General features: G+C 42.7%; 1 protein-coding gene across 5 annotated transcripts in view; it reads left to right on the forward strand.

Annotated features, from left to right (window-relative positions):
* The window catches only part of DOCK8 (dedicator of cytokinesis 8), a 245,598-nt gene that overhangs the window by 137,589 nt on the left and 81,499 nt on the right, over nucleotides 1–26,510 (forward strand). For all 5 annotated transcript variants that reach the window (XM_033237174.1, XM_033237173.1, XM_033237171.1 and 2 more), the window contains 9 exons: nucleotides 5,595–5,712; nucleotides 7,756–7,826; nucleotides 8,896–9,034; nucleotides 9,651–9,752; nucleotides 14,288–14,383; nucleotides 15,054–15,288; nucleotides 17,872–18,036; nucleotides 19,797–19,966; nucleotides 23,632–23,727. In XM_033237174.1, coding sequence (XP_033093065.1) covers nucleotides 5,595–5,712; nucleotides 7,756–7,826; nucleotides 8,896–9,034; nucleotides 9,651–9,752; nucleotides 14,288–14,383; nucleotides 15,054–15,288; nucleotides 17,872–18,036; nucleotides 19,797–19,966; nucleotides 23,632–23,727 — 1,192 coding nt within the window. The remainder of the gene's footprint in view (nucleotides 1–5,594; nucleotides 5,713–7,755; nucleotides 7,827–8,895; nucleotides 9,035–9,650; nucleotides 9,753–14,287; nucleotides 14,384–15,053; nucleotides 15,289–17,871; nucleotides 18,037–19,796; nucleotides 19,967–23,631; nucleotides 23,728–26,510) is intronic.

Genomic DNA, 26,510 nt, shown 5'->3' on the forward strand with positions numbered 1-26,510 from the left:
CCCATTTGCCTTGAAGAGTGCTGCATCTTCCGACTTTGCTCCAGCAACTTCAGCTCCTCATTAAATCCCTCCCTGTAGGTCATCCCTGCAACCAGTTGACACTGGAGCTTAGCAGCCAGCTGATGGGGGCCTTCACCCCTCTTGTCGAGCTGCTCCTCTCTCCTCTCAAAGCCCTCTTTCCTTCTCTCCTGCTGGCTGACCTAGAAGCTCAGCTAAAGAGGTGTTCAAGGTGTCTAGTTGCTTGAACAGGTGGCCTGTGTGCTTTCTGCTGTAACTCACTTGCTCCTTGAGCTCGGCTCCAAGCTGTAGAAGACCATGGGACAGCACATTGATGTCATCTTGGGAATAAGTAACAGAGTCAGGTTTTTCTGTTTGTTTCCTTGCACCAGATAAAGAGTAGGATAAACTTGGGAGAAGCCAAAGTGATGTTTTTGCACTGTGGCTTTGAATGATTTCCAGGTCCCTTGGTTAACCTGTTCTCAGCAAAGGAAATAGAAGATGGTCCCAAGAAGGTGAGAGCAGAGTGTTTGGCTGAAAATTTGATCTAAAAATGACCAGATTCCACAAGTTAACCCCAGAGCTGCTCAATTACAGCAGTTTAAAAATAAGTTGAGGACTCGTTGCTAAATCAGTGGAAAGAATTTGGAGTTTCCAAAATAGTTTGTAATCAAGAAAAGCCATCTGACGAGGCCTTGGAGGGGAAATTGCTGATGAATATCAAATGCCCAGTTCTCTATGTGGTGATATATGTGACTGAAGAAAACTGCTTTTGTCCACATTTGGAGAAAGATAAGATTACACTAAATGCCTGGCACAGACACTGGACCTTCAGTTACTTAGAAAACTTTCAAAATAACTTTGCCATAACAAGTGGCAAATTATTAAGGTTATGGGCTGTCCTCTCAAAAATACTTAGATAACGTGATTCTCTGGCTAGTATAAGACACTTAATTTATCACATATGAAGCATATGAGCCTGTTTATCAGTTCGTTGATAATTATTCTTACCTGGCTTGGACTCCGGGTTACTAGTCATGCAGGCAGATCTTCCCTCCCAAAAGAAAACATTGTTATTCTTTTGTATTCATTTCTTTAAAAGCATGCAGATTTAACAAAACATATTACTTAGCACTCTTACTGATTTAGAAATGTGATGACCCTTAGGAAATGCATCTCCTTAAAAGAAATTCCAGGCAAACTCATTTAACCTTCCTGGGAGTTAGTTTCGTGACCTTCAAAAAATGGGATGTTGGACCAAATTATCTTGAGTTTCCTTCCAGCTGTGTGCTCGGTAGGGAGTGCTGGCAATATGGGGCAGGACACTGAGTATCTGTGGTGGTGATGTTTGGATACAGGGGTGAGCAACCCCTTTGGAAGCAACGGGCGAAATTGCTGAGCAGTGGTGGGGGTGCATGGGAATGGGTGGCGGTGCCCTGGTATTGGAATGTAAGAGACGAGTGTGGTGAGAGCAGTCTGGCAGGGCTACTACTGTTATGATTTACACAGTCCCTTTCAGCCAGCTACTTCAAAGCACCTTCACAAACTATGGCTCATTATGCCTTCAAACACAGCATTCAAGAAAGGTTGATTGGCGTCTTTTAATTAATTCAAACATGATGAAGCTGAGCTTTACAGAATATAAAGGGATTCCTCCAAAACTATGCTGCACTGCAGAGGGGCAATATATATAAAGTGTTCACCACAGCTTTCTAACTGAAACAAGGAAATAACCTAAACACTTATTTTTAGAGGAGACCAGTGTAAATTATGGCATATTCACAACATGCAATGACACGCACTCATTAAAATCGTGTTTGTTAAAAACAGTCACATTGGGGAAATGGTCATAACTGAACAACATTTGGTGGCATAAGAAAAGATAAAACTTTGTACATACAGTATGACAAAAATGTTTAATGTGGCCAAGCATAGTGACTTACGCCTATAATTCCAGCACTGTGGGAGGCCAAGGCAGGAGTATCACTGAAGGCCAGGAGTTCAAGACCAGCCTGGGCACCATAGTGAGACCCTGTCTCTACAAAAAATTTAAAAATTACCCAGGTGTCATGATGCATGCCTACTATTGTAGCTACTTGGGCGGCTGAGGCTGGAGGATCACTGGAGCCCAGGAGGTCAAGGTTGCAGTAAGCCGTGATCACACCACTGCACTCCAACAGAGTGAGATCCTGTCCTGTCTCAAAAATTGGAAAAAAAAAAAAAGTTTCATGTGTAGAGGGGAAAAGGCTAAATGGAAATGTGTTAAACTCTTAACAGTGATCCTCTTCAGTGCAGTGGTACAGTGGGTGTTGCTATGCTTTTCTTTGTACTTTTATGTACTTCTACGTTATGCAAGGTTAAAAAAAATGGGCACACATTACTTTCACAATCATCTCTGAATATGATAATCATATGATTATGAAAGAGGGAGTGTGTGTGTGAAAGTGGAATGGACCAATTAAATAGAATGGTAGGGAAGACCTCAGAAGATATGACATATGAGCTGAACTCCAAAGATGAGAAGAACCAGTCATTTAGTGAATGGAGAAGCACTCTGGGGAACAGAGGCATGAAGGAAGGAAGAAGTTTGGAATCTTCCAGGTTTTGAAAAAAGGCCAGCATGGGAGAATGGTGAGAGATAAGGTCAGAGCCATTGCCAAGGGCAAGATCATGTAGGACCCATGATAAAAAGTTTGGGAAACCCTTGTAGGGGCCTGACATAATTTATTTTACATTTTTGAAAGATCCTTCTGACCAGTATATGAAGAACATTGTAAGAGGCAAGTGTAGAAGTCAAGATCTATTGAGAAGGCGTTGCAGGGGTCCAGGTGAGAATGAGGGTGGTTCGGAGTGGAGAGACAGGGACAAGGTAGGTTGGAGTATGGGTCTGACTTGCTGGCTGTGTGGAGGAAATAATTATCATAATAACTATCATTTATGTCTTTAGGGGGCCATGTAACTTCAGTATGTTTTCAATGTTCACATTTATAGGTTTACAGACTTTGTACTTGATAAGGTACAGAAGTAAATCACTTGTCGTAAATCATGCATTTAGAAGCATATGTCATGCTTCTATTATAGTAGTGATAATAATAGAAGTCTACTGCTAGTCATAAAACTTATCTGTTCAGAGAAGGCTTTTTTTTTTTTTCAAAGAAGTCTTCTAGGTTTCAATTGTTGCTCATTAATGCTCACCACAGCCCTTTGAGGTCAGCACAATTATGCTTTGGAAAAGCTTTGGAAAAGCTAAGTAACTTGCCAAAGGCCATGCAGCTAAAAGAAGCAAAAGCAGAATTCAAATCTCAGCTCTCTGCCTCCAGAGAGAACACCCTTTACCCCTCTCTGATACTACCGCTCAACAGACATTAGCTCTGCTTTTTTGATTGGTGGCAGTGGAGATGAACAGAAGTGAACAGTAAGCAGAGAGAGGTCTGCACCCCACACACATCCCTGCACCCCAACTGTAAACTGTCTGCCATCATCATTTACTATATCCATGTACACTCCTGACAGCATCAGTGGCTCAGTCGTATCCACCTGCATCAGGGTTTTAGGCTGCCTCAGTTTAGACAGAGCAAGATTTGGGAAGTGCTGCTAAGGCAGCCAATGGTTGAGTAGAAACAGCACTGTACTGGATCTCTGCCTGCTCTGTGGCTCATTCATCATGTGTCTCATCTTTAAAAGTTAGGGCTCAGTCTAGGTGCCTCCTGGCCTGAGCACCCCAGAATTCTATGCTAATCCCTTTAGTGTGACATGGCCTGTCGTCTACTTTTCTGGGAAGACCATCTATACCTCATTGGTATTTGAAGCTCATTGAGTATTGTCATATATCAACCCAGAAAGTCACAGGGTACAGCAGCTCAGACTCGCTCCCAGCACCAGGCCACCCCCATTCTGCCTCCAGGGAGTCACCCAAAATAGAGAGATGGGGGTAAAATAAGACCTAGGAATGCTATTTATTTGCCTCCACGGTCTTTGAACTTGCACATCCAATGTAACAGCTCCTGTGTGTTCTTGATTGTTCCAATTATCATTTTTCCTCTTGAATACCTGAGAGCATTCACTATTTTGCAAGAGATTTGAGTAGAGAATCCCTGTGCCCTAACTTTTCTTTCCTTGATGTGGGATGTTCTTCTGTAACTAAGTAAGTTTATCTCAACGTTTCCCCCAGGTAATTTCTCAGAATGTTAACTTCATAAAATGTACCATGAAAGGATAAATAAATGGAAGGAGTTCTGAGGTCAAAACATTTGGGGAAAGAAGAATGTTTCTCCTTCTAAGGCATTCTCAGTGCATAGTAACTTGTTTATCTCTCTTTGCCCTGGTCTTTCTCAACCACTTTTGCTCAACCCCCCACCTTCCCTACACACTTGTTAACACTTTGCAGAACACTAGGGCTCTGTGGGATGGGCTGGGAAATGCAGGTTGACATGCCACTGTTAATACCTAGAAAATTAAGGCAAACTTGTCCCTGAGAGATGTCAGGATAGCACAGTGTGAAAAGGCCATGCTTATCAGGGCTCTTATCTGAGAGTACAGTGGTTACAAGCATGACTCTGGAACTAGACAGTCTGGGTTCAATTCCCAGCTCTGCCATTTAGTTATATAATAGGGGATGTCTTACCTAATATCTCTGTATCTCATTTGTTCCTCACTTGTGACACGGGGATGATGACAATGATAATAGTACCTACCTATAGGATAGCTATGAGAATTAAACAAATTAATAAATATGAAGTATTTGGAACATTGGACTGACTCAGGATAAGGCCTGTTTAAATGTTAGTATCATTATTGTTTCTTCAAGCCAGGAATATACTTCATCAATTATGTATACACTTATTCCTTCATTCAACAAATAGTTATTTACTACTACTATGTCCCAGGCACTATTCTAGCTGTTGGAGATACATCAGTGAATCAAAAACATCAGAGAAAAACCCCTGGCCTTGTGGAACTTACATTTTAGTGGAATCTACTACTAATAATGCAAATAGAAAGAAAAATATATGCAAGTTACCCAGGCACTGGGTAGCCTAGTGCCTGTCCTACAGTTGTCAAATGGATGGATATATTATTCATATTGTTGTTGTTATACAGTAATTGAGTTTGGAGGTTTGAGCTGTCATCTTAAATAAGAACAGAAAGCTAAGCCAATACGAGTGCCATGCCAGTAAGAAAAGGAAACTGCTACATAAAGATTAGGAAGGAAAAAAGAGAAGAATAACATTAGGCCATCATCTATGGCCATGAGTTTTATTTAAAACGAGCTGGACCTTTTTTGCTTTCTTTATCTGTGTATCAGAGATACAGTTACCTCTAGGCAGATTTCCACATTCCAAGACATTAAGACTTTCTAAGCTGCCGCAGACACATCTTTACTTGTAGCGAAACAGAGAGCGATGGAGGTTATTTTCAGACTGTAGCTGAAGAGGAAGAATCAAGTAGTTCACTCCCTCCAATAATAATTCACTTCTTAGAGGAAAAACTTCTTTAGAAAAAGCACCCCATGAATGGAAGTCTCAGCATTCACTGAAGAACTTAGTGAAAATAAACTCTAGACCTTTTTCATTGATTCTGTATCTCTTCTTTTCTAGAAATCTTCTCTATGTCTACCCACAGAGGCTGAACTTTGTTAACAAACTAGCATCAGCCCGGAACATTACAATAAAGATCCAGTTTATGTGTGGAGAAGATGCTAGCAGCGCGATGCCGGTAAGGAGGGAAATGAACATTTGCCTCAAATCAGGGTGGTCTGCACACGCCTGTCAATTCACAGGAACCAAGTCCAGGACTCATCAGTGTCCGTCTATTGCAAGCCAACACTGCTTAGCATGTGCAAGGGCTGCTGTGCCCAGGATATCGATGGGGAAACAGGGTCAGTCTTACCTGACAATCTCTTCCTCAACTTACTCCGTAGTGAACTTGGAACATACAGATCATTTTAGAGGATTAAAAAAAATCATAAAGTCTTTCCATATCGCCCATAGGACTACCCCACTCTAAAGGCATACAAAGTAAAGAGATGGCTCAACATGTGCACCGTGTTTGCTCAGTGTCTTCCATGCACACACTGTACACACTGTGTTATACGCACACTGTGTTACATACTTATCCAAGCCTCGGACCACAGTGCTAATAAATACAAAGTTCTGCCTAGTAATTATAAACACATGCCACCTCCACACCTTCTAGGAGTGAATCTTCGTCCTGAGGCAAAATATAAATCAAATTATGTATATATATGTATATACATGTATGTGTGAATGAAGTGAGCTCCAAGGAACTTAAAATACCAGAATTTATAATTTTTAAACCATCTCCTACTAAATGAGATGGTGGTTAGCTATTACTATTTCCCATCAGTCATAGAATTCAGTTAATATAACTTTCTTTCTTTTTTTTTTTTTTTTTGAGATGGAGTTTCACTCTTTTTGCCCAGGCTGGAGTGCGATGGCTGCAACCTCCGCCTCCCAAGTTCAAGCGATTCTCCTGCCTCAGCCTTCCAAGTAGCTGGGATTACAGACGCGCGCCACCACACCCAGCTAATTTTGTATTTTTAGTAGAGATGGGGTTTCACCATGTTGGCCAGGCTGGTCTCATACTCCTGACTTCAGCTGATCCACACGCCTCCGCCTCCTAAAGTGCTGGGATTATAGGCGTGAGCCACCGCACTCAGTTAATATGCCTTTCTAAAAAAGAAAAAACCTTTCTCCTAATGTCCCACCTGTCTTCCCAATGCAAGATGTCTTGAGACAGTGGTGGGGTCCTCTTAGTCCTCTCTGCTCAGACCCCTGGCATGACGCTGCCAGGAGTAGCAGGTATGCTTGTGCAGATCCTGTGGCAGCCAGGATGCCCAGCCAAGGGTGACTGTGGGCTAAAATCCAGTCTGTTCTTCACTCACTGAACCCTGGGTTCTGGTGTTGGGGTTACTGCATCTAGAGGAAAGAGCTTTTTTCTCTGCACAAAGGTAAGTGCACTTGTTCGTAATGCTGCATCCTAAATGCTGCTTCAGGCCCAAGGAGGTATCTTTTTCTAAACAGCACACATGTGGATAAGGCAGTGGAGATTCAAATCACCTAAGTGACTAGGTCTATATGTTTGGAGAGAGAAGAACCTGGACCGGGGATTTCTCACTCAAGGCAAAAGTATGTAACTTCGGCCTGTTGGATAGACCTCTAGGCAGTGAGGCAGAGTGGAGAGAGTACTGGTTTTCAAATCTCACAAACCTGTGACCCTTGGTCACTAATATAGCCCCTTGGAACCTCGTTTCACCCTTCATATCCAGTTCCTCCGCACTGTGTGCTCAGGCCAGTTGTAGACCCAGCACTTTTTTTTTTTCTTTTTGACACAGTATCTCACTCTGTTGCCCAGGCTGGAGTGCAATGGTGCAATCTCGGCTTACTGCAACCTCTGCCTCCTAGGCTCAAGCGATCCTCCTGCCTCAGCCCCCCGAGTAGCAGGGACTATATGCATGTGCCACCATGCCTGGCTAATTTTTGGATTTTTTTTGTAGAGATGAGGCTTTGCCGTGTTGCCCAGGCTGGTCTCCAACTCCTGGGCTCAAGCCATTCTCCCACGCCGACCTCCCAGAGTGCTGAGATTGCAGGTGTGAGCCACTGCTCCTGGCCAACCCAGCACTCTTAATTGTACAAAATTCAGCTCTTTGAGGCCAGAACATCCTGTTGGCCTGATGATAGTCAATTTGATGTACCCAAATGTTACTGATAATTTGATCCTTTCTATACTGGTGAACAGGTCATCTTTGGAAAGTCCAGCGGGCCTGAATTTCTACAGGAAGTGTACACAGCCGTTACATACCATAATAAGTAAGTCTATTTCAGCATTCTCAATATATGCCAAGATGCTTTCATCATCTCCTGGTTTTTCCAAGTCCCCTGGGTGGTTCCTCCTAACTATTTGTATAATTCAGGGACTGAGGGGCAAAGGAAATCAATGCCATTTCCGTGACTCTGTGTTGAAGATGTAAAACTTGCCGTTAACCAAGACTGAGAGAAGAACGTGTCTTCAAGAATCCAATATAGTTTTGACTTTTCTGGAAGCTTCTATTCTAATATGATGCAAAGAGGCTGTATTACGTTAATTAAGGAAACACATTTCCTAACTTGCTTTGAGACACTGGAGGGGGCCAGAAGCACAATCCAGCCCCCCTTGCCCTGTGTCCCTGTCCGCTCCACTTGACACCTGCCCCACTGCCTGCCTAGGCTGACCAAAGGAGAAATGGAACACTCATTATTCCACTGGCAAATGGAGTCATGGGATAACACCTACACTGTTATTCACGTTCCACAGGGAAGGGAGGGACATCTGCACAGTGTTGGACAGAATTGGATTTGATAACCTGGGCCTATTTAAGTCCTTCATTTAAGCATGTTCTGGGGTTGGGATGAGGATTAAGTGAGATAATGTACATGAAACCCTCATAAGCATCTAGGGCTTCATCATTCAGTTAAATTGGGTTCCTTTTTCCTCCTGCCTCATTCATTTGCTTCTACTCTGATGAGTGCAGCCAGGTGCTAGGCTCTGTTCCTTGGGTAGAGATGGAAAAAGGAGGTCACAGCAGGAGTCCAGACCTCATCCTTACTTCAAATTAAGTTGTTGGAATTTTCCATTGTGTGTGGGGGAGTTTTTGTTTGTTTGTTTGTTTTTGTTTTTTCCTGACAAAGCCTTTAGTTCATGAACAGTTTTATGTAAGGGAAGTGTATCTAATAACATAAGCTTGGTCTCAGGGACTTCCAGCTTCAGAGCAGAGTAGTGAAAAATGAGAAGCAAAACACCAGGCAAATTCTGAGGAGCAAAGGGGCTGTGGCGTTTTACAATCAGAGAAGTCATGATTCTTGCTAAAAGTTATTTGTGTATAATGTACTTTTGAAACAGGTCTCCTGACTTTTATGAAGAAGTGAAAATTAAGCTCCCCGCTAAGCTCACAGTAAATCACCACCTCCTGTTCACCTTTTACCATATCAGCTGTCAGCAGAAGCAAGGAGCCTCCGTGGAAACTCTCCTGGGATATTCAGTGAGTGGTTTCCAGCCTGGTGACTCACACTGCAGTTGTTGGTGCATCTGAGGTCCCCGCAGAGATAATCAACCAAATTCTATTCACTTGATTTTTTCCTGTCAGAAGTAGCAAAACATGCTAAGCCACATTATAGCAAGAGGCAGAAATGATTTGCCTTAGCAAATGTCAAATTTCAGGAATGGAAAGCTAGTGGATGATAGATATTGAAAGAATACTCGTTTGTTTTTTAAAAAGCGTTGCAATGTTCACTATTTCCAAATTGAATATCCGTGCTTCACATATAGAACTAGCTTTGCCCCCAAGAAGAAACAATTTTTTCTTAAAAAATATAAAAGGTAAAATAAACATTAATGTTGTTCACACACACACACAAATTGGCTACAGAGAAAAATGCTACTGCTTTAGCTCTGAAAGCAATAAATCATCAATATTACCATTTCAGGAGCTCTCGGAGATTTAAAATGCAAAGAACTGGACAGAAATTACTGCCAAAAAGAGTACTGGTCAATATCTAATCATTGTTTAGTTGCATTTGATTATTGTGAGCTAGATAAATTGCCAGAATTATATGCTGTAATAAATACCACGTTATTATTTACATCATCTGTTTCAGTGGCTGCCAATTCTCTTAAATGAACGTCTTCAAACTGGATCCTACTGTCTCCCAGTTGCCTTGGAAAAATTGCCACCCAACTACTCCATGCATTCTGCTGAGGTAATTGGCAAGCTGGCCATCAGCTGTTTCTTGTCCAGCTGTAGTCTTGGACCACCTTCCCAGACCCACTTCTCATTCCCATGTGGCCAAGGATGCTCATTGTGTTCCCTGGAGCACACCATGTTTTTAGAGAGCACATTGTTCTGATAGGTTGGGAGGAATAACTGAGTGTGAAACCTCATTCTTTTAAATGTCACCAAATCAGGATGTTTAGTAGATGCAACCTACACCGAAGGCAGCATTACCTTGCATTATCTACCAAAGAGGGATTCCCAGAATAATGTATTCTGGAAGAGGAGGCAAACTAAGGCCAATCATAATAAACAACCGCTCCCATCAAGGATCCCTATAAAAGGTTCCCAGGCCAGATTCCATCTGTTTCTTTCTTGGGTCAGTTGTCACAGCTCTCCAATAGATACCAAGGTATTTATTCCCCTAACAATCCTAATGCCAATAGCCTTACCCACTTCCTGTTTCTGGCACTTCCTCTTGCCCATGCACTCTGCTGCACTGCACCCATTTAAAGGGAAGCCCAGGCGGATCACCTGAGGTCAAGAGTTCAAGACCAGCATGGCCAACGTGGTGAAATCCCGTCTCTACTAAAAACACAAAAATTAGCCAGGCCTGGTGGTGGGTGCCTGTAATCCCAGCACTTTGGGAGGCCGAAGCAGGCAGATCACTTGAGGTCAGGAGTTCAAGACCAGCCTGGCCAACATGGTGAAACTCTGTCTCTACTAAAAATACAAAAAAATTAGCTGTGCATGGTGGCAGATGCCTATAATCCCAGCTACTCGGGACCTGGGAAGTGGAGGTTGCAGTGAGCCGAGATCATGCCACTGCACTGCAGCCTGGGCAACAGAGTGAGACTCTGTCTCTAAATAAATAAATAAATAAATAAAGGGAGCCCAGGGGACTGTCTACCCTGACTGCACCAGCTGTCACACTGCTGTCACACTTCTCAGTTCCTTGCATAGGTTTACATCAATAAGTATTATTTTGAAGTAAATCTCATACATCATATTTCATTTTAGTCTGCATCTTAAAAGATAAGGGCTTTGGGCCGGGCGCGGTGGCTCAAGCCTGTAATCCCAGCACTTTGGGAGGCCGAGACGGGCGGATCACGAGGTCAGGAGATCGAGACCATCCTGGCGAACACTGTGAAACCCCGTCTCTACTAAAAAATACAAAAAACTAGCCGGGCGAGGTGGCGGGCGTCTGTAGTCCCAGCTACTCGGGAGGCTGAGGCAGGAGAATGGCGTGAACCCGGGAGGCGGAGCTTGCAGTGAGCTGAGATCCGGCCACTGCACTCCAGCCCCGGCGACAGAGCAAGACTCCGCCTCAAAAAAAAAAAAAAAAAAAAAAAAAAGATAAGGGCTTTGTTTTTAACCACCACAATACCATTGTCATACTTTAAAATTAACTGTAATTTCTTAATATCATCAAATATTCAGTCACAAATATGCAGTCACTGATCAAATTTTCAATTATTGCACTAATGCTATATTTTCAATGCTTGCTTTTTAAAATTGGTATCCAAATAAGGTCCACACACTGCTGTTGGTTGATATGTCTCTGAAGATACTTTTAATCTACAGATCTTTTGTTTTCCTTGCAATTTTCAAGTTGAAGAATTTCGCAGGAATTTGAATTTAGTTTCAACCATTCCAGTCAACTTTCTTCTCTGTTCTTTCACCATCCACTGCCTCGCTTCCAGCTGTTTTCCTCTTATTTTCTTTTTTCCCTAAAGAGAGAACCATCTTTTGCCCTGGACCACCGGCACGTACCTGGTAAACTAAAACTTCTCTCCTCAAAACCATCTAAGGGGCAATCCAAGTATGTCCACAGACATTCCCTGATTGGTCTTTATGATTTGAACATCAACACCTTTCAGTAGCCCTCAAAACCACCTTCTCATCATCAAGTTGCACACTCTAATTTCTTAGAACCCCCCACTAACTTCTTAAGCTATAGGAAAGACCTGAGTGTTGGAGAGAGACAAATCTGTGTCCAAAGTCTAGATTCTGCCACTCCCTAGCTGTCTGAATATGGGTGAGCTGCTTACCCTCTCTGAGTCTCAAAGGTGAAACTGAGCCCATATCTGCATATCTGCCTGTAAGGTTGCTGTTGGCATTAAATGAGATAATGCATGCCAAACAAGAAACTCAATTCCTAAGTAAACATTAGTTCCTTTTTCTTACTTGCCCTATGCTGTGTTTATAGATACACCTTAACCTCTCCTAGTATCCTTTAAACCTGCACTAATAAGATAGCCACTAGCTGCATGTGGCTATTGAGGAAAATATGGCTAGTTCAAACTGAGATATGTACTATAAATAAAATATGCACCAGATTTCAAAACTTTAGTGGGGAAAAATGTGAAATATTATATTAATAAGTTTTTACATTGATTACATATTGAATGAAATATAATTACTTTCACATGTTCCTTTTTTTTTTTTTTTTTTAGAGACAGGGTCTTGCTCTGTCACTCAGGCTGGAGTGCAGTGGCATGATCACAGCTCACTGTAATCTTAAACTCATAGGCTCAAGCAATCGTCTCACCTCAGCCTCCTTAGTAGCTGGAACTATAGGCATGCACCACCATGCCCAGCTAATTTTTTTTTTTTTTTTTTTTTTTCAGCAGAGGCAGAGTCTTTCTGTGCTGCTCAGGCTGGTCTCAAATGCCTGGCCTCATGTGGTCCTACCGCTTTGGACTCTCAAAGTCCTGGAATTATAGGTGTGAGCCACCATGCCCAGCCCCTTTTTACTTTTTTAATGTGGGTACTAGATGACTTTAAATTGCATATATAGCTCACGTTATATTTGCACTGGACAGTGCTATTTTAGATCACAGATGGCAAACTCAAGTGCCCACAGGATCCAGATGAGTAACATAAATGAATGCCTTGTTCTGGCGGCATCTGTTCACTCTGGAGATTGTCTCTGCCCCGTCTGAAGGTTGCAGCTGTTCCTTCACTCTGCAGATTGGTGCCATGCCAGGATATAAGGCCATTTTTTTCATATCTTCCAGTACTCAAATGAGGTTAGGAAAGCAGTCTTTTATAGGAAATTTTCAGGCTTTCAAACATTGGTAACTAATATTGCAAAGTTCCTAATACTTCAAACAGAACATATGTGTGGGCTAGAACCCACTTTGGGCCCCAGCTCGTGACTGCTGCAGATAGCTTTAACGGCCTCCATCCCATGTACATATCTACCTTCCATTACCATAAAAGATATACAAACCTAGGCGAGGCCCTCCTCACTCAACGCTGCGGGACATCTCTAAAGGAATTCAATTTCAGTGGGAATTTAAGGCAAGAAACTGTCTCTAAGGCCTACAAAGGTATTGATATATGAACAGTATAAAAGAGTCACTTTGAGTAATTAAAGCAGGAGCCAAACTGGCCTAGAAACATATTGGAAACACTTGGAAAAACTGTGGTAAAAGGGAAAGTAATATCAGATACTCAAAAGTATTAAAATTTCATGTCTTGTAAAGATATTCTATACTTCATCCTGACAGTCCTGATTAATGGGGAAATTGCTAGGATCTTAATTTATTTTAATTCCTAGAATCCAGAATTATCAATGCTGGTTTGGAACTTAGAGACAGATCACACAGTTCAACCCTCTTCTCACAGCATGAGAACAGAACATTAAGGCCCAGAAAGTTGTTTTTTTTTTTTTTTTTTTTGAGACAGAGGCTCGCTCTGTTGCCCAGGCTGGAGTGCAGTGGCGCAATCTCGGCTCACTGCAAGCTCCACCTCCCAAGTTCACGCCATTCTCCTGCCTCAGCCTCCCGAGTAGCTGGGACTACAGGTGCCCACCACCACGCCCGGCTAATTTTTTGTATTTTTAGTAGAGACGGGGTTTCACCATGTTAGCCAGAATGGTCTCAATCTCCTGACCTCATGATCTGCCCACCTTGTCCTCCCAAAGTGCTGGAATTACAGGCGTGAGCCACCATGCCCGGCCAAGGCCCAGAAAGTTTAATTGACTTGTCTAAGTAAAAATAACTAGTTTGAAGCAGGGCGCAGTGGCTCACACCTGTAATCCCAATATTTTGGGAGGCTGAGGCGGGCAGATCACTTGAGCCCAGAAGTTTGAGACCAGCCTGGGCAACATGGTGAAACCATATTTCTACAAAAAATAGAAAAATTAGCTGGGTGTGGTGGTATGTGCCTCTAGTCCCTGCTACTCCCGAGACTGAGATGGGAGGATCGTTTGAGCCCAGGAGGTCGAGGCTGCAGTGAACTGTGTGATTGCACCACTGTAATCTACCTGGCAACAGAGTGAGACCCTGTCTCAAAAGGAATGAATAAATAAATAAATAATAACCAGTTTGGTGTAGAATTGAAGTTAAATCCAGGGCTCCTGACTCCAAGACCAGTTATATTAGTTTTTGAGAGAGTTCTGTATTTGTATAATCCTGACGTTTCCAGTCAAGTTGCTCTGCATTGCTTGTTAGTAATCAGAAAAGGGAATTGGATTGCTAATCTTTTTTTTCTTCTTCTTCTTCTTCTTTAACACAGAAAGTCCCTTTACAGAATCCTCCCATTAAGTGGGCTGAAGGACATAAGGGAGTATTTAATATTGAAGTGCAAGCTGTTTCTTCTGTGCACACCCAGGTAAGGAATGTCAATGTTAATAATGAAGGTAAAGGTGTAGCAGAGGAACCTTTGAAGGACAGGCCAATAAAAGATGAATGAAAATCCTTGTCTACAGATAAATAAAAAATAATCCTTTAGTTCTTTGTGGGGACATGCAAACCTCTTTAAGTTTCATTTGTCATTGGAATAGAAAGACCTTACAAAACCGCTGAGTACCTAAAGGAAAGAACCTAGTATCTGCAATGGTGGTTGAGAAACTTTGCAGGGACACTTGATTTGAAACTCTCATCTTCTGTTACCTCTTTTCCCTCCGTAATTCTGCCACTTTACCAGCCTTTAAAAAGAAATTCCGTACTCCCTCCATTACCTGCCACTGTCTGAGTTCTGCATCTGCTGAGACCCCTCTCTTGGCAGTATGCTTACCTGGTATGCTGACCTCTGCTTACAGAACATGTCAGAGCCTAAATTATTTTTTCTTCGCTAATAATTATTGAAAGGTTCAATTTTGTGCACTACATTCTACAAAGAAGTTCATAACCTCAGTCTGAAACACCATGTCTTAGGCCTTCTGGTCTGAAACACTGGATAACAGGTTCTATCCATAAAGAGCTATTCAATTGTGTTTATGCATCCACTGGTGAACAATGATGATATAAAACCCCATGATGCCTGCCTTCTCCCTTCCCAGGACAACCACCTAGAGAAGTTCTTCACCCTCTGCCATTCCCTGGAGAGCCAGGTGACCTTCCCCATCCGCGTGCTGGATCAGAAGATCAGCGAGATGGCGCTGGAGCATGAGCTAAAGCTCAGCATCATCTGCCTGAACTCCTCCCGCCTGGAGCCACTCGTGCTCTTCCTGCACCTGGTGCTGGACAAGCTCTTCCAGCTGTCCGTGCAGCCCATGGTCATCGCTGGCCAGACAGGTATGAACCTGCAGGGCTGGGCTGGGAGGAAGCAGGAGCAAGCAAGCATTGCCTTCTTTAATGAAAAATGACTTTCCAGAAATCCAGAGACAATGTGATCTTCCTTTCCACTGATGATGTGTGTTCAAGGGAGGCCAAGTCTTGTGCTATTTTTTTTTTTTTTTTTTGTTTTGAGACTCTCTGCATGTTGGAAAGAAAAAGAAACATTAAAATAGGGTTCTTAATATTATAGCTTTTTGTAAACTTTATTAAATGATTATAGGCAGTCTTTCAAATTCCATTTCTGGTAATTGATGAATTCATTTTACCTTGAAGATATTTTTGTTTTCTTGATTAACAGGAAATGGAACATTTTAAAGTAAGACAACCTGTGTTAAATGGAGGGAAGGAACTCTCTAAATTGAAATGCAATGTGATCAATTTTTAAAGTTAAAACATAAACTCACAATTTTAAAGTGTATAGTTCAGTGGTTTTTAGTATAGTCACAAGGTTGTGCAATGATCGCTGCAATCTAATTTCATAACATTTCCATCAGCTCCAAATAAAACCCCATACCCTTTAGCAGTCACTCCCTATTCATCCCTCCCCCTAGAACTCATCTGTTCTCTCTCTTACAGTCTATTTCAAATGCTTGCTTTTAACAAATTAACACTAAATACAATGTGTACATTTTCCCTTAGAAATAATCTCAAAAGCTTATCCTGGAGGCATGACCAGGGTCCAGTGGTTCTCATAACTCCTCCAGGGTACACTGGCTAATGTAGGGCCTCTTTATTTGCCACCATTTTCAGCTGTGCCTATATAGCTCTTTGCTGTCCAGTCCAGCAGATGTCTTTTGGGTACCATCCATATGCCCAGTACTGTACTAAAAGTTGTAGGCTTTTGACAATAACCAAGAGTATCTCAGACCTCAGAGGACTTATAATATGGCAAAGAGTCAGCAGCACAGGACAGGAGTCCTCAAAGGGACGCAGCTAAATTTTTCAGTGGTGGTGGGGAGGGTGGTATCAAAGGAGAGAGCGAGAAAACATCCATTTGGGAGGATGCAAGAGGTCCACATGAAGAGATGGCCTTGAAGAAGGGATAGAGTGAAAACCAACAAAATAGGGGCAATGAGATGAGCATGGCACAGCAGAGAACCAGAAAAGTGTGGGAGTGTCAGGAAGAAAGTCAACAGCACGGTTGGTGGTGAAACATAAGCACGTGTGGAAGTGGGCTGGGACAATGAAGTGAGGGAGCTTTTAGAGCCAGGGAGGGGCATGTCCTTTTAATCTCTCACTCTGCTTTGCACCCTGATATGCATCTTTTGTGGTTCCACAGATTAAACGTCCTGTGTTGGAGGCTAACTTTTCATCCATGTAGCAGTTGCCTCTCCAGCTAGATTCTTGCAGAGCTCTGCCCTCCTTTGATTGCTTTCTACACCCCCACATATGTGGCACACTGCTTTGTATATTCCAGCTAGTTAATACAGACTTGTTCACCAGACAAAATATTTGTATGTTTTGAGCAGCTTCTCCATAGCAAGTTGCCACCTTGTGGTGTGGGGACCACGTGGTGTTGGCACAGGCAGAGTAAGTGGAGGTGGCTAGTCTACAAGCATTTATTTAGAACCTATTCTGTGTATATGCAATGGAAAGCACAGCGGGGGCACAAAAAATATGAGAAATGCACTTTGCATGGGAAGGATTCCAGCTTTCACAGAGAGACAGTTTACCACCAGAAACAGCTGGAGAATCACGTAACTCAGTTTCACTTGAGCCCTGTACTGTGTGGAGTCGGACGGCTTCATGGAGGAGGTGGGACTTGTGCTGAGATTCAGAGGGTTGGTGTGATTTTGTGGATAGGAGTGAGGAGGGCTTTCTAGGTGAGGACAACAGCATGAGCAAAGTCTCAGAGGTAAGAGAGCAGGCATGATAAGACAATACAATGACTGCCTCATTTTAAGGGAAGTTGAACTGAGCCAAAAAGGGTACAAGGTTAGATAAGTAGATCGGAGCCAAAGTACGTAGGCGTGGGCCACCAGAACAAGAGGCTCTATGCAGCAAATCCAATATGCATGGGTCTACTGTGGGAATGACTTGATATGCAAATGTTTTTAGGTTAATCTGTACAAGAATCAGCCTTGTGCCCCACATCTCAAATCACAGTGTCCACAACAGTCACGTGGGCATCTTGTAAAGATGCAGAGCCTGATTAAAACACCCTCTGGGGTGGGGCCTGAGATTCTGCATTTCTGAGTAGCAACCAGGTGACAGTGGTCATGTCCGTCCGCAGCCCCCGCTGAGTAGCATCAGTTTACAACCTGGCTTAGAGAAGGAGGATCTGGACAGTCTTATGTCTTTGTCGTTAAAAACCATCAATGCTACTCAGTGGCAGGAGGAGGAAGGTCAAAGGAGGGAATGTGAAGGCATCTGTGGTACTCAGAGTCAGCATGCCAGAGCTCACCAAAACCATTTACTCTTCCCAGGCCTAGTTAAATTGGTCAGTGGTCAGGACTCATTGTCACTGTCCTGGAGAAACTTCCACCTCGGTCTCCTTAAGGACCAGCTGTGGGACGACCCATTTTTCTATTGGTTCCTCAGCCAACTTCTCCCAGTTTGCCTTCGAGTCTGTGGTGGCCATCGCCAACAGTCTGCACAACAGCAAGGACCTGAGCAAGGACCAGCATGGGAGGAACTGCCTGCTGGCTTCCTACGTGCACTACGTCTTCCGCCTGCCAGAGCTGCAAAGGGATGTGCCCAAGTCAGGTAGAGTTGCCCTGAGTGTGGGACTCTTGTGGGCAGGGTATCACAACCTCCACCCCACTGCAGTATGATCTAAAATAAAACATCCTATGCTGGGTGCAGTGGCTCACATCTGCAATCCCAGCACTATAGGAGGCTGAGATGGCAGGATCACTTGGAGCCAGAAGTTGGAGACCAGCCCAGGGAACATAACGAGACCCTGTCTCTACAAAAAATATAAAAATTAGCAGAGCAAGGTGGCACATACCTGTAGTCCCAGCTACTCAGGAAGCTGAGGCAGGAGGATCACTTAAGCCCAGGAGTTGGAGGCTGCAGTGAACCGTGATTGCACCACTGCACTCCAGCCTGGGAAACAGCGAGATCCCATCTCTTAAAACAAACAAATAAACACCCTAAAATTCCATTTTAGTTTTCAGAACAGTACAAAACTTACATGAATGCTAAAATTATGTGTTTCTTTATAGATCTTTCTTCCTCCCTTGCCTCTTTTTATGCTCTAAACACTTATTTTGTCTGCCCATTTGATAATCCCTCACTGGTCTTTACCCACTTGCTAATTTATGATTCAGCTGAGAAACTCTTTTTTAAGATGGAGAAGTGCTGACTGATGCCTAGGACTCTAGTATAATAAAGGAAATAAGATATATCCAATGGCAGTGGTTCTTAAACTTTTTGTCATTAAAAAAAAATCCCTTTTCACATTTCCCTCAAACTAAACTATTGAAATAATAGTAATGCGTTTCCCCAATTCTTCTTAATTATTTACATAGGTAATAATCAAGTAGAACTTCTTGTCAGTATGATATAAACATTAGCATCAGTGAGTTCACAAAATTGCAGGCCCAAATAAACATGGCACTTTTGTTGGTCTGTGCAACCTCATTTCTAGTAAATCTGAAAATTTGATTGAGTTTTTAAAAATACTAGTGATGTGGCTGGGTGCGGTGGTACTCACCTGTAATCCCAGCACTTTGGGAGGCCAAGGTGAGCAGATCACTTGAGCTCAGGAGTTCAAGACTAGCCTAGGCAAAAAGCCCATCTCTACAAAAATTACAAAACTTAGCCAGGCGTGGTGGCAGGTGCCTGTAGTCCCAGGTACTCAGGAGGCTGAGGCAAAAGGATCACTTGAACCTGGGAGGCGGAAGTTGCAGTGAATGGAGATCATGCCACTGCACTCCAAACTGGAGGACAAAGTGAGACCCTGTCTCAAAAAAATAAATAAATAAATAGTAATATCTCATAGACTCCCATAACCACTTGTGAAAACATGTCAACATTTAAGGATGAAAAACAGCTATGTGCATCATATACAGTAGTCCTCACAAGGTTCAGATGACTGTATGGATTTTTGAATCTGAGAAAACCTCACTGCATGAATTGTAAAGTTGTCATCATTTCAATATTGATAAATTAAAAATATCCACATTTTTAGCTTCTCATGAGAAACCAGAAGCTCTAGCAACCCTGGGGTCCATTTCCTGATAGCAGTAATAGACTGGAGCCAGTACTACCCCCTGCCTTTGTAAGAAGCGTGTGTCGACTGTTTACCACAATCTCCACCACTCCCTGGTGCCGTATGCCCTGTCTACTTCTCTCCAAAAGATTGCCCCCCTGCCCCAACCAGGATTTGCTAAGAAGACCCTAATTCCAAGGCCTAATCCAGTGGCTTTTCAACTACCCCATCCCTCTTCAATTCCTTCTTAAACTCAGTAAGTGATTCTGTTCCCCTGTCTGTTGACATGTCTCTGTCTGGTGGGGTGCAGGCGCTCCCACTGCCCTCCCCGACCCTCGCTACCACACCTATGGACGCACATCAGCTGCTGCTGTGAGTTCAAAGCTGCTGCAGGCCCGGGTGATGAGCAGCAGTAACCCAGACCTCGCAGGGACACACTCCGCAGCAGATGAGGAAGTGAAGAACATCATGTCTTCAAAGGTAGGAAAGATGGCAAACCCTGGAAGGGGACACAGGCTTTTTTATTTTTTAACTAAAACTTGGAGAAATAACACAAAAGCAACCAGTGCTGCTGCCCACTGTGCTGATCAGATGCTTTCATGCTCAGCTTTGGAGTGATTAACGTTCTTTAGAACCGATTAAGACCATCTGACAGATGCGGCAGCAAGACCAGCATCTGAGGATTTGCTGAGAACTGCTTAACTCGGGTAGCAGTGTTTTAGAGTATCAGGGGTTTAGCCACATGCAGTCATGTGGCTAAACCATGCATTTTATTTTCAAGGAAAAAAAAATAGCTTTAACTTTTGATACCTAGAAAGGTTGCCTTTAATTTTGTTTTGTTTCTTTAATATCTACCTCTTATGTTCATTAACATCCACAGATTGATTATCTCACAAAAAAAAGAAATCCTGAATAGCGGCTGGGCGCGGTGGCTCACGCCTGTAATCCCAGCACTTTGGGAGGCCGAGGTGGGTGGATTACTTGAGGTCAAGAATTCAAGACCATCCTGGCCAACATGGTGAAACCCCATCTCTACTAAAAATACAAAAAAAATTGGCCAAGCGCGGTGACTCACGCCTGTAATCCCAGCACTTTGGGAGGCCAAGGTGGGTGGATCACAAGGTCAGGAGTTCAAGACCAGCCTGGCTAACGTGGTGAAACCCCGTCTCTACTGAAAATACAAAATTAGCCAGGCATGGTAGCACATGCCTGTAATCCCAGCTACTCAGGAGGCTGAGGCAGGAGAATCTCTTGAACCCAGGAGGTGGAGGTTGTGATGAGCTGAGATTGCGCCATTGCACTCCAGCCTGGGTGACAAGAGCAAAACTCCGTCTCAAAAAAAAAAAGAAATACAAAAAAAATACAAAACATTAGTCAGGCGTGGCGGTAGGCACCTGTAATCCCAGCTACTCAGGAGGCTGAGGCAGGAAAATTGCTTGAACACAGGAGGTGGAGGTTGCAGTGAGCCGAGATTGCACCACTGCACTCCAGCTTGGGATACAAGAGTGAGACTCCATCTCAAAAACACAAATCCCGAGGAGCAATGCCAAATTTTATAAGCAAATAAAAACTGACATCCTGAGAGGGCTGATGACTTGCCCTATATTGTTTTTCCCTCCGTGAATTCTTTATTATAAAGTAAAACTTTATCATGAATAGTTTTAGAGTTATAGGATTATATACTCTCTACCCAGTCTCCCCATTATTAACATTTTACATTAAAATGGTACTTTTGGCACAATTTGTGAACCGATATTCATGCAATATTATCATCCATTAAGTTCATCTTTATTCACCGCTTCTCAGTTTTTCTCCAGTGTCCTTCTTCTGTCCCAGGATCCCATTCAGGATACCACATTACATTTTGCAGTCTTGCCTCCATAGGCTCCTCTTGCTGGGAACAATTTCTGAGACTTTCTCTGTTCTTCATGCCCTTGACAGTGTTGAGGAGTAATGATCAGGTATTTTGTAGATTGCCTTTCATTAGGAATTTTTTAAAGAGTTTGATATGATTCACATACCATCAAATTCACCCTTTTTATAAAGATGGAGTCTACGATCCAGTGGTCTTTAGTCTACTCACAAAGCTACCATGATGAATTCTTAGCCTGAATTTTGTCTCCAGTGATCTGTATCCTCAGGGTGGCTGAGCTTTTAGAGTAGTATCATTTCCCCTGATTAAGAGAAATCAAAATCTCTAGGTTTAGACACAGACACAGTTTCACCCTTACAAATTCCACCCTCTTGACACAGTGTGGCATGAGGAAGGAAATCTGGAGACCAGGGTTTGGGGCTGGGCGCTGGTACTGCCCCACTGTGTAGCCATGGGAAAGTCATTTAACTGTGCTAGGCCTCATGTCCTCATCTCTGCAGAGGTCCTGACCCCTGGATGAACTTAACAACCGTCTACCCTGGATCTTTTAAAAACACTGGATTCGGCCAGGCACAGTGGCTCACGCCTGTAATCCCAGCACTTTGGGAGGCTGAGGCGGGCACATTACGAGGTCAGGAGATCGAGACCATCCTGGTTAACACGATGAAACCCTGTCACTACTAAAAATACAAAATACTAGCCAGGTGTGGCGACGGGTGCCTGTAGTCCCAGCTACTCAGGAGGCTGAGACAGGAGAATGGTGTGAACCCAAGAGGCAGAGCTTGCAGTAAGCCGAGATCGCACCACTGCACTCCAGCCTGGGTGACAGAGTGAGACTCCGTATAAAAAAAAAAAAAAAAAACAAAACCCTGGATTCACCCCCTGAGATGCTGATGATCTATAGTTTGAGCCATCAGGAAGTATTTACATTCTATCCTTTTTGACTTACAAAAATCAGTGCAGGGATGTGCTAGAGTGAGCTCATACCTGTTCCCAAAGGCTGATTGCTTAGTTTTCCAGAGTTTTTTGAGCCAGTTTTGAAACAGACATTGTTAAAATTAAATTGTATAAACTTAAAATTAAACAGGTTATATTAAAAACAAAGGTAATCTGAATGCAATGTGGTATGCTAGATTGTATCTCGGAACAGAAATAGGACATGAGTACAAAAACTGGTGAAATCTGAATCGTTCATGGTTTAATTAATAGTAACATATCAATGTTAATTTCTTAGTTTTGACAAATGTACCTTATCATAAAAGATATTAACATTAAGAGAAATGCAATGAAAGGCATATAAGAAATACTAACTTTGCAACTTCTCTGTAAATCTAATAATAACTATATAAATAACTACTCCAAAATTAAAAGATCACTTTGAAAAGCTAAACCTAGTCCCTTCCTAATAATTTCATTGTATGCGATGATATCTAAGTTCTTTGTTCTTTATGTCTACTGTATCTGTGTGATGGAAATATTATATAACGATTTGCTACCACACGTCTCCCTAACTGCATTTCCATGACATCATGTTGGCAGATTGAAATCAGCTATGATGAAAGTATTTATGGCACAGAAATTGGCAAATGCTACAAATTAGCCCTACCCCACTGACAACTGGTTGTTAAACATTTGCCAGCGCACCATGGTTCAGCCTCATATTGAAGACCCCTTTCAGCAATACCACTTTCTGATCATCTGGGAAAAAAGTGGTCTGCAGCTATTATTGACAGCCTAGATCTTTCTATTTTTCTTTGATAAAAATGAAAATATTAATTTTTTATGTGGACAGGAATAACAGTTTTTGAATTATTTTGTAGCACGGGGAGAAAATGTTTAATAGCACGTGACACCTCCACTTCCTTTCGGAGGTAGTTTTTGACAGTGTATTGGTGTGTAGGAGACAGTGTGGTGCAATACCATATTAAACCACAGAGAGACACTGTTCCCACACATTTTTTCCTGGTGTCCCCTGAAGTCACAGACTCCTAGAATGTTGGAAGGGACTCCTCAGCACTCCAGATTCTTAAATAGTTTTTAACTGTAGGTTGCTACACACAAACTATTAACAGGGATTATCTCAAGAGCAAGTAGAATTAGATATAACTTCACCGTCATTGCTTTGTTTTATATTTACTTATGGCAATTATTTTACCTTTGTAACCAGGAAAAAATAAATGCATAAACAATGAATTCTGAGGTTGTGATTTCCAGGTGTCTGGCTTACCTTTCCATGGTTGGTTGACTGTTAAACCATGTTTATGTGTTTTAGATCGCCGATCGCAACTGCAGCCGAATGTCTTACTATTGCTCTGGCAATAGTGATGTTCCAAGTTCAACGACAGCCCCAAGGCCAGCCAGCAAAAAGGTACCGAACAGAGTAATGCGAGGATCATCACGGGATAAGAACAGAAGAACTTCCTCATGCCCTCACACTATGCTTGAAAATAGTCAAAGTGCTCCCCTGCCTGGTCCTGTTGTGTACACACACACACACACACACACACACACCACACTTTTGCAGCCCTGTCCTTTACCCCACATTTGACCACCTAACTGCCCATTAACTCAGTGTTTCTTTCACTTTCTCATGCATCAGAATTACCCGGAAGCCTTGTTAAAACTCGTCGCTGGACCCTACCTCCTGAGTTTCTGATTCAATAGATCTGAGCTGGAAGGTCAAGAATTTGCATTTCTAACAAGTTCCCAGCTGATGCTGGTCCAGAACCACACTTTGAGAACCACTGCATTAGCCTCCTTTTAGTAGAGGGAAAGCTGGGGACAATTAATCCTTGACAAAAGTGAATGGCAATAATTAGGTATCATTTGCTTCAATACTATATAAAGTATTATGAGATGCTTCCTTGTAATTCTTCACAATCAGCCTTACCTATGAGTTCAGAAACTTTAAAAGCTGTTAAACTGCTTACCAGGAGTTTTAAAGCAACAAAATCCCCAATCATAGTCACAGCCTGTGTGGTCTGAGGGATGGAGTTGAAAAGAGCTGTCTGCCCTAAGTTTCCTCTCTTCTAGGCACCTAAGAGTCTCACCATTATGGTAGCTACTGAAGTTTTTAGTGTCTTCGAAGACCTGTATTAAAATGTAAATATGGCGGGACACAGCGGCTCACACCTGTAATCCCAGCACTTTGGGAGGCCGAGGTGGGTGGATTACCTGAGGTCAGGAGTTCAAGATAAGCCTGGCCAACATGGTGAAACCCCCCTCTCTACTAAAGATACAAAAACTAGCTGGGCATAAGTGGCAGGCACCTGTAATCTCAGCTGCTCAGGAGGCTGAGGCAGGAGAATAACTTGAACATGGGAGGCAGAGGCTGCAGTGAGCTGAGATTGTGCCACTGCACTCCAGCCTGGGCAACAGAATGAGACTCTATCTCAAAAAAAGAAAAAAAGCCAGTACATATGCTTATTGCAAAGGATAACACAGGAAGCCATTTGCAAGAGCTCACATCACAGGGAAATGTTTATTAAACAGGCAAGGAGGGAATGAGCCTCCCCAAGGCTCCCTTTGGACTGGATGAGGGGAAGATCAAGTGTGGGAGGGCCGGGGCCTGGTGCTCTACACTTCGCAGTATTCCAGGCACCATATGTCTAGTGAGAGGTACCAGGATTTAACTATAAAAGGAAGAGTGAAAAAAGATATGGTTAAAAACAAATTTGTCCACTTGCTCTAAAATTTAGAATTAGGCTATCACAGGCCCTATGCAGTGACTGGTTATAAGTATTATACCATTTTCCTTTCTTGAAAACCATTATTTGCCTACAACCTGATTTCTTTAACCCATGTCCTGTTTGGTTTTGTAACTGCCATGTTTTGACCTGAAATGACCAGGATAGAGACATTTTATTTCAAAGGGAAGTTTGGCCAATATGTTTCCTTAATAGCTTAGCAGACAGGGTTTTGCTGCTTGGCTATTTTATATAACCTCCAGAGCAAGGTGTTCTTGTAATAATGCTGCCCAGAAAGCGGCATAAATGACTTTAAGAAGCAGCTTATCCTTGTCTAATCTCTTCTTGCCATAAGACCCTGGCAGACAAACTGACCTATTTTCTAGAGGCGAACTTTGAAGCTGGGGGAGCACATCTTTCCTACAATGAGAAGATCAAGGTGTAGTCCAGTTATATCACGTGCACAGTTAGACCACCTGCTAGATTACAACTCAACCCCACACCTCTCTCAAGTGAGACAGCTTCACTTAAGACACACAACAGCAAACAAATGTGTTAATGTGTATTAAAATTACTAAGGTTTGACTAACCTCACAAAATGAAGTGAAACCAACCGATAAGCTGAAACACCTAAGCAGTCTCCATTCATCACCACTAACCCACTGTGGATCTAATTGGTTAAAATACCCAAGCATGTACACAGAGATTTTCCCTTTGTCCTCTTTTAGTTTAGCTGAGTAGCTCTCAAATTTTAATGTACACAAGAATTAGTACATTGGGTTGCATGCATACTGGACCCTGTGGGTAATTTTTTTTTATTTATTTATTTTTTGAAACAGAGTCTCACTCACTCTGTCACCCAGGCTGGAGTACCATGGTGCAATCTTGGCTCACTGCAACCTCTGCCTCCCAGGTTTAAGTGATTCTCCTGCCTCAGCCTCCCGAGTAGCTGGGATTACAACCATGAACCACCACACCTGGCTAATTTTTGTATTTTTAATATAGATGGGGCTTCACCATGTTGGCCAGGCTCGTCTCAAACTCCTGACCTCAAGTAATCTGCCCTCCTCAGCCTCCCAAAGTGCTGGGATTACAGGCATGAGTCAATACAGCTAGCCCTCTGTGGATAATTTAAACAACTGTCAAGAGCAATGTTTGCTGTAATCAGTTTTTGCTTTAGGTGTTGACTTTAAAACTTAATTTGCAAATAAGGCTATGATGTTAGGGTATTCAGATAGCTTTAGCTTTCTTGCCTACTTTCTTACCCAGAAAAAAAAATGAGTTTATATTTATTCCAGGTTTTGTGGGCATAAGATGAAAAAAACCACAGAAAATTCCTAGATGTCATTTTTGGCATTGATTAGGGTGATGAACTGTTCTCATTTGCCCCGGACTGAAGGAGTCCCCAAAAGATGTAAGGCTTTCTATTTTAAGACCAGGACATTATCAAGCACACTGTAAGTGA

The sequence above is a fragment of the Trachypithecus francoisi genome, unplaced genomic scaffold (genome assembly GCF_009764315.1).
Source record: "Trachypithecus francoisi isolate TF-2019V2 unplaced genomic scaffold, Tfra_2.0 Lachesis_group16, whole genome shotgun sequence".
Taxonomy (NCBI): domain Eukaryota; kingdom Metazoa; phylum Chordata; class Mammalia; order Primates; family Cercopithecidae; genus Trachypithecus; species Trachypithecus francoisi.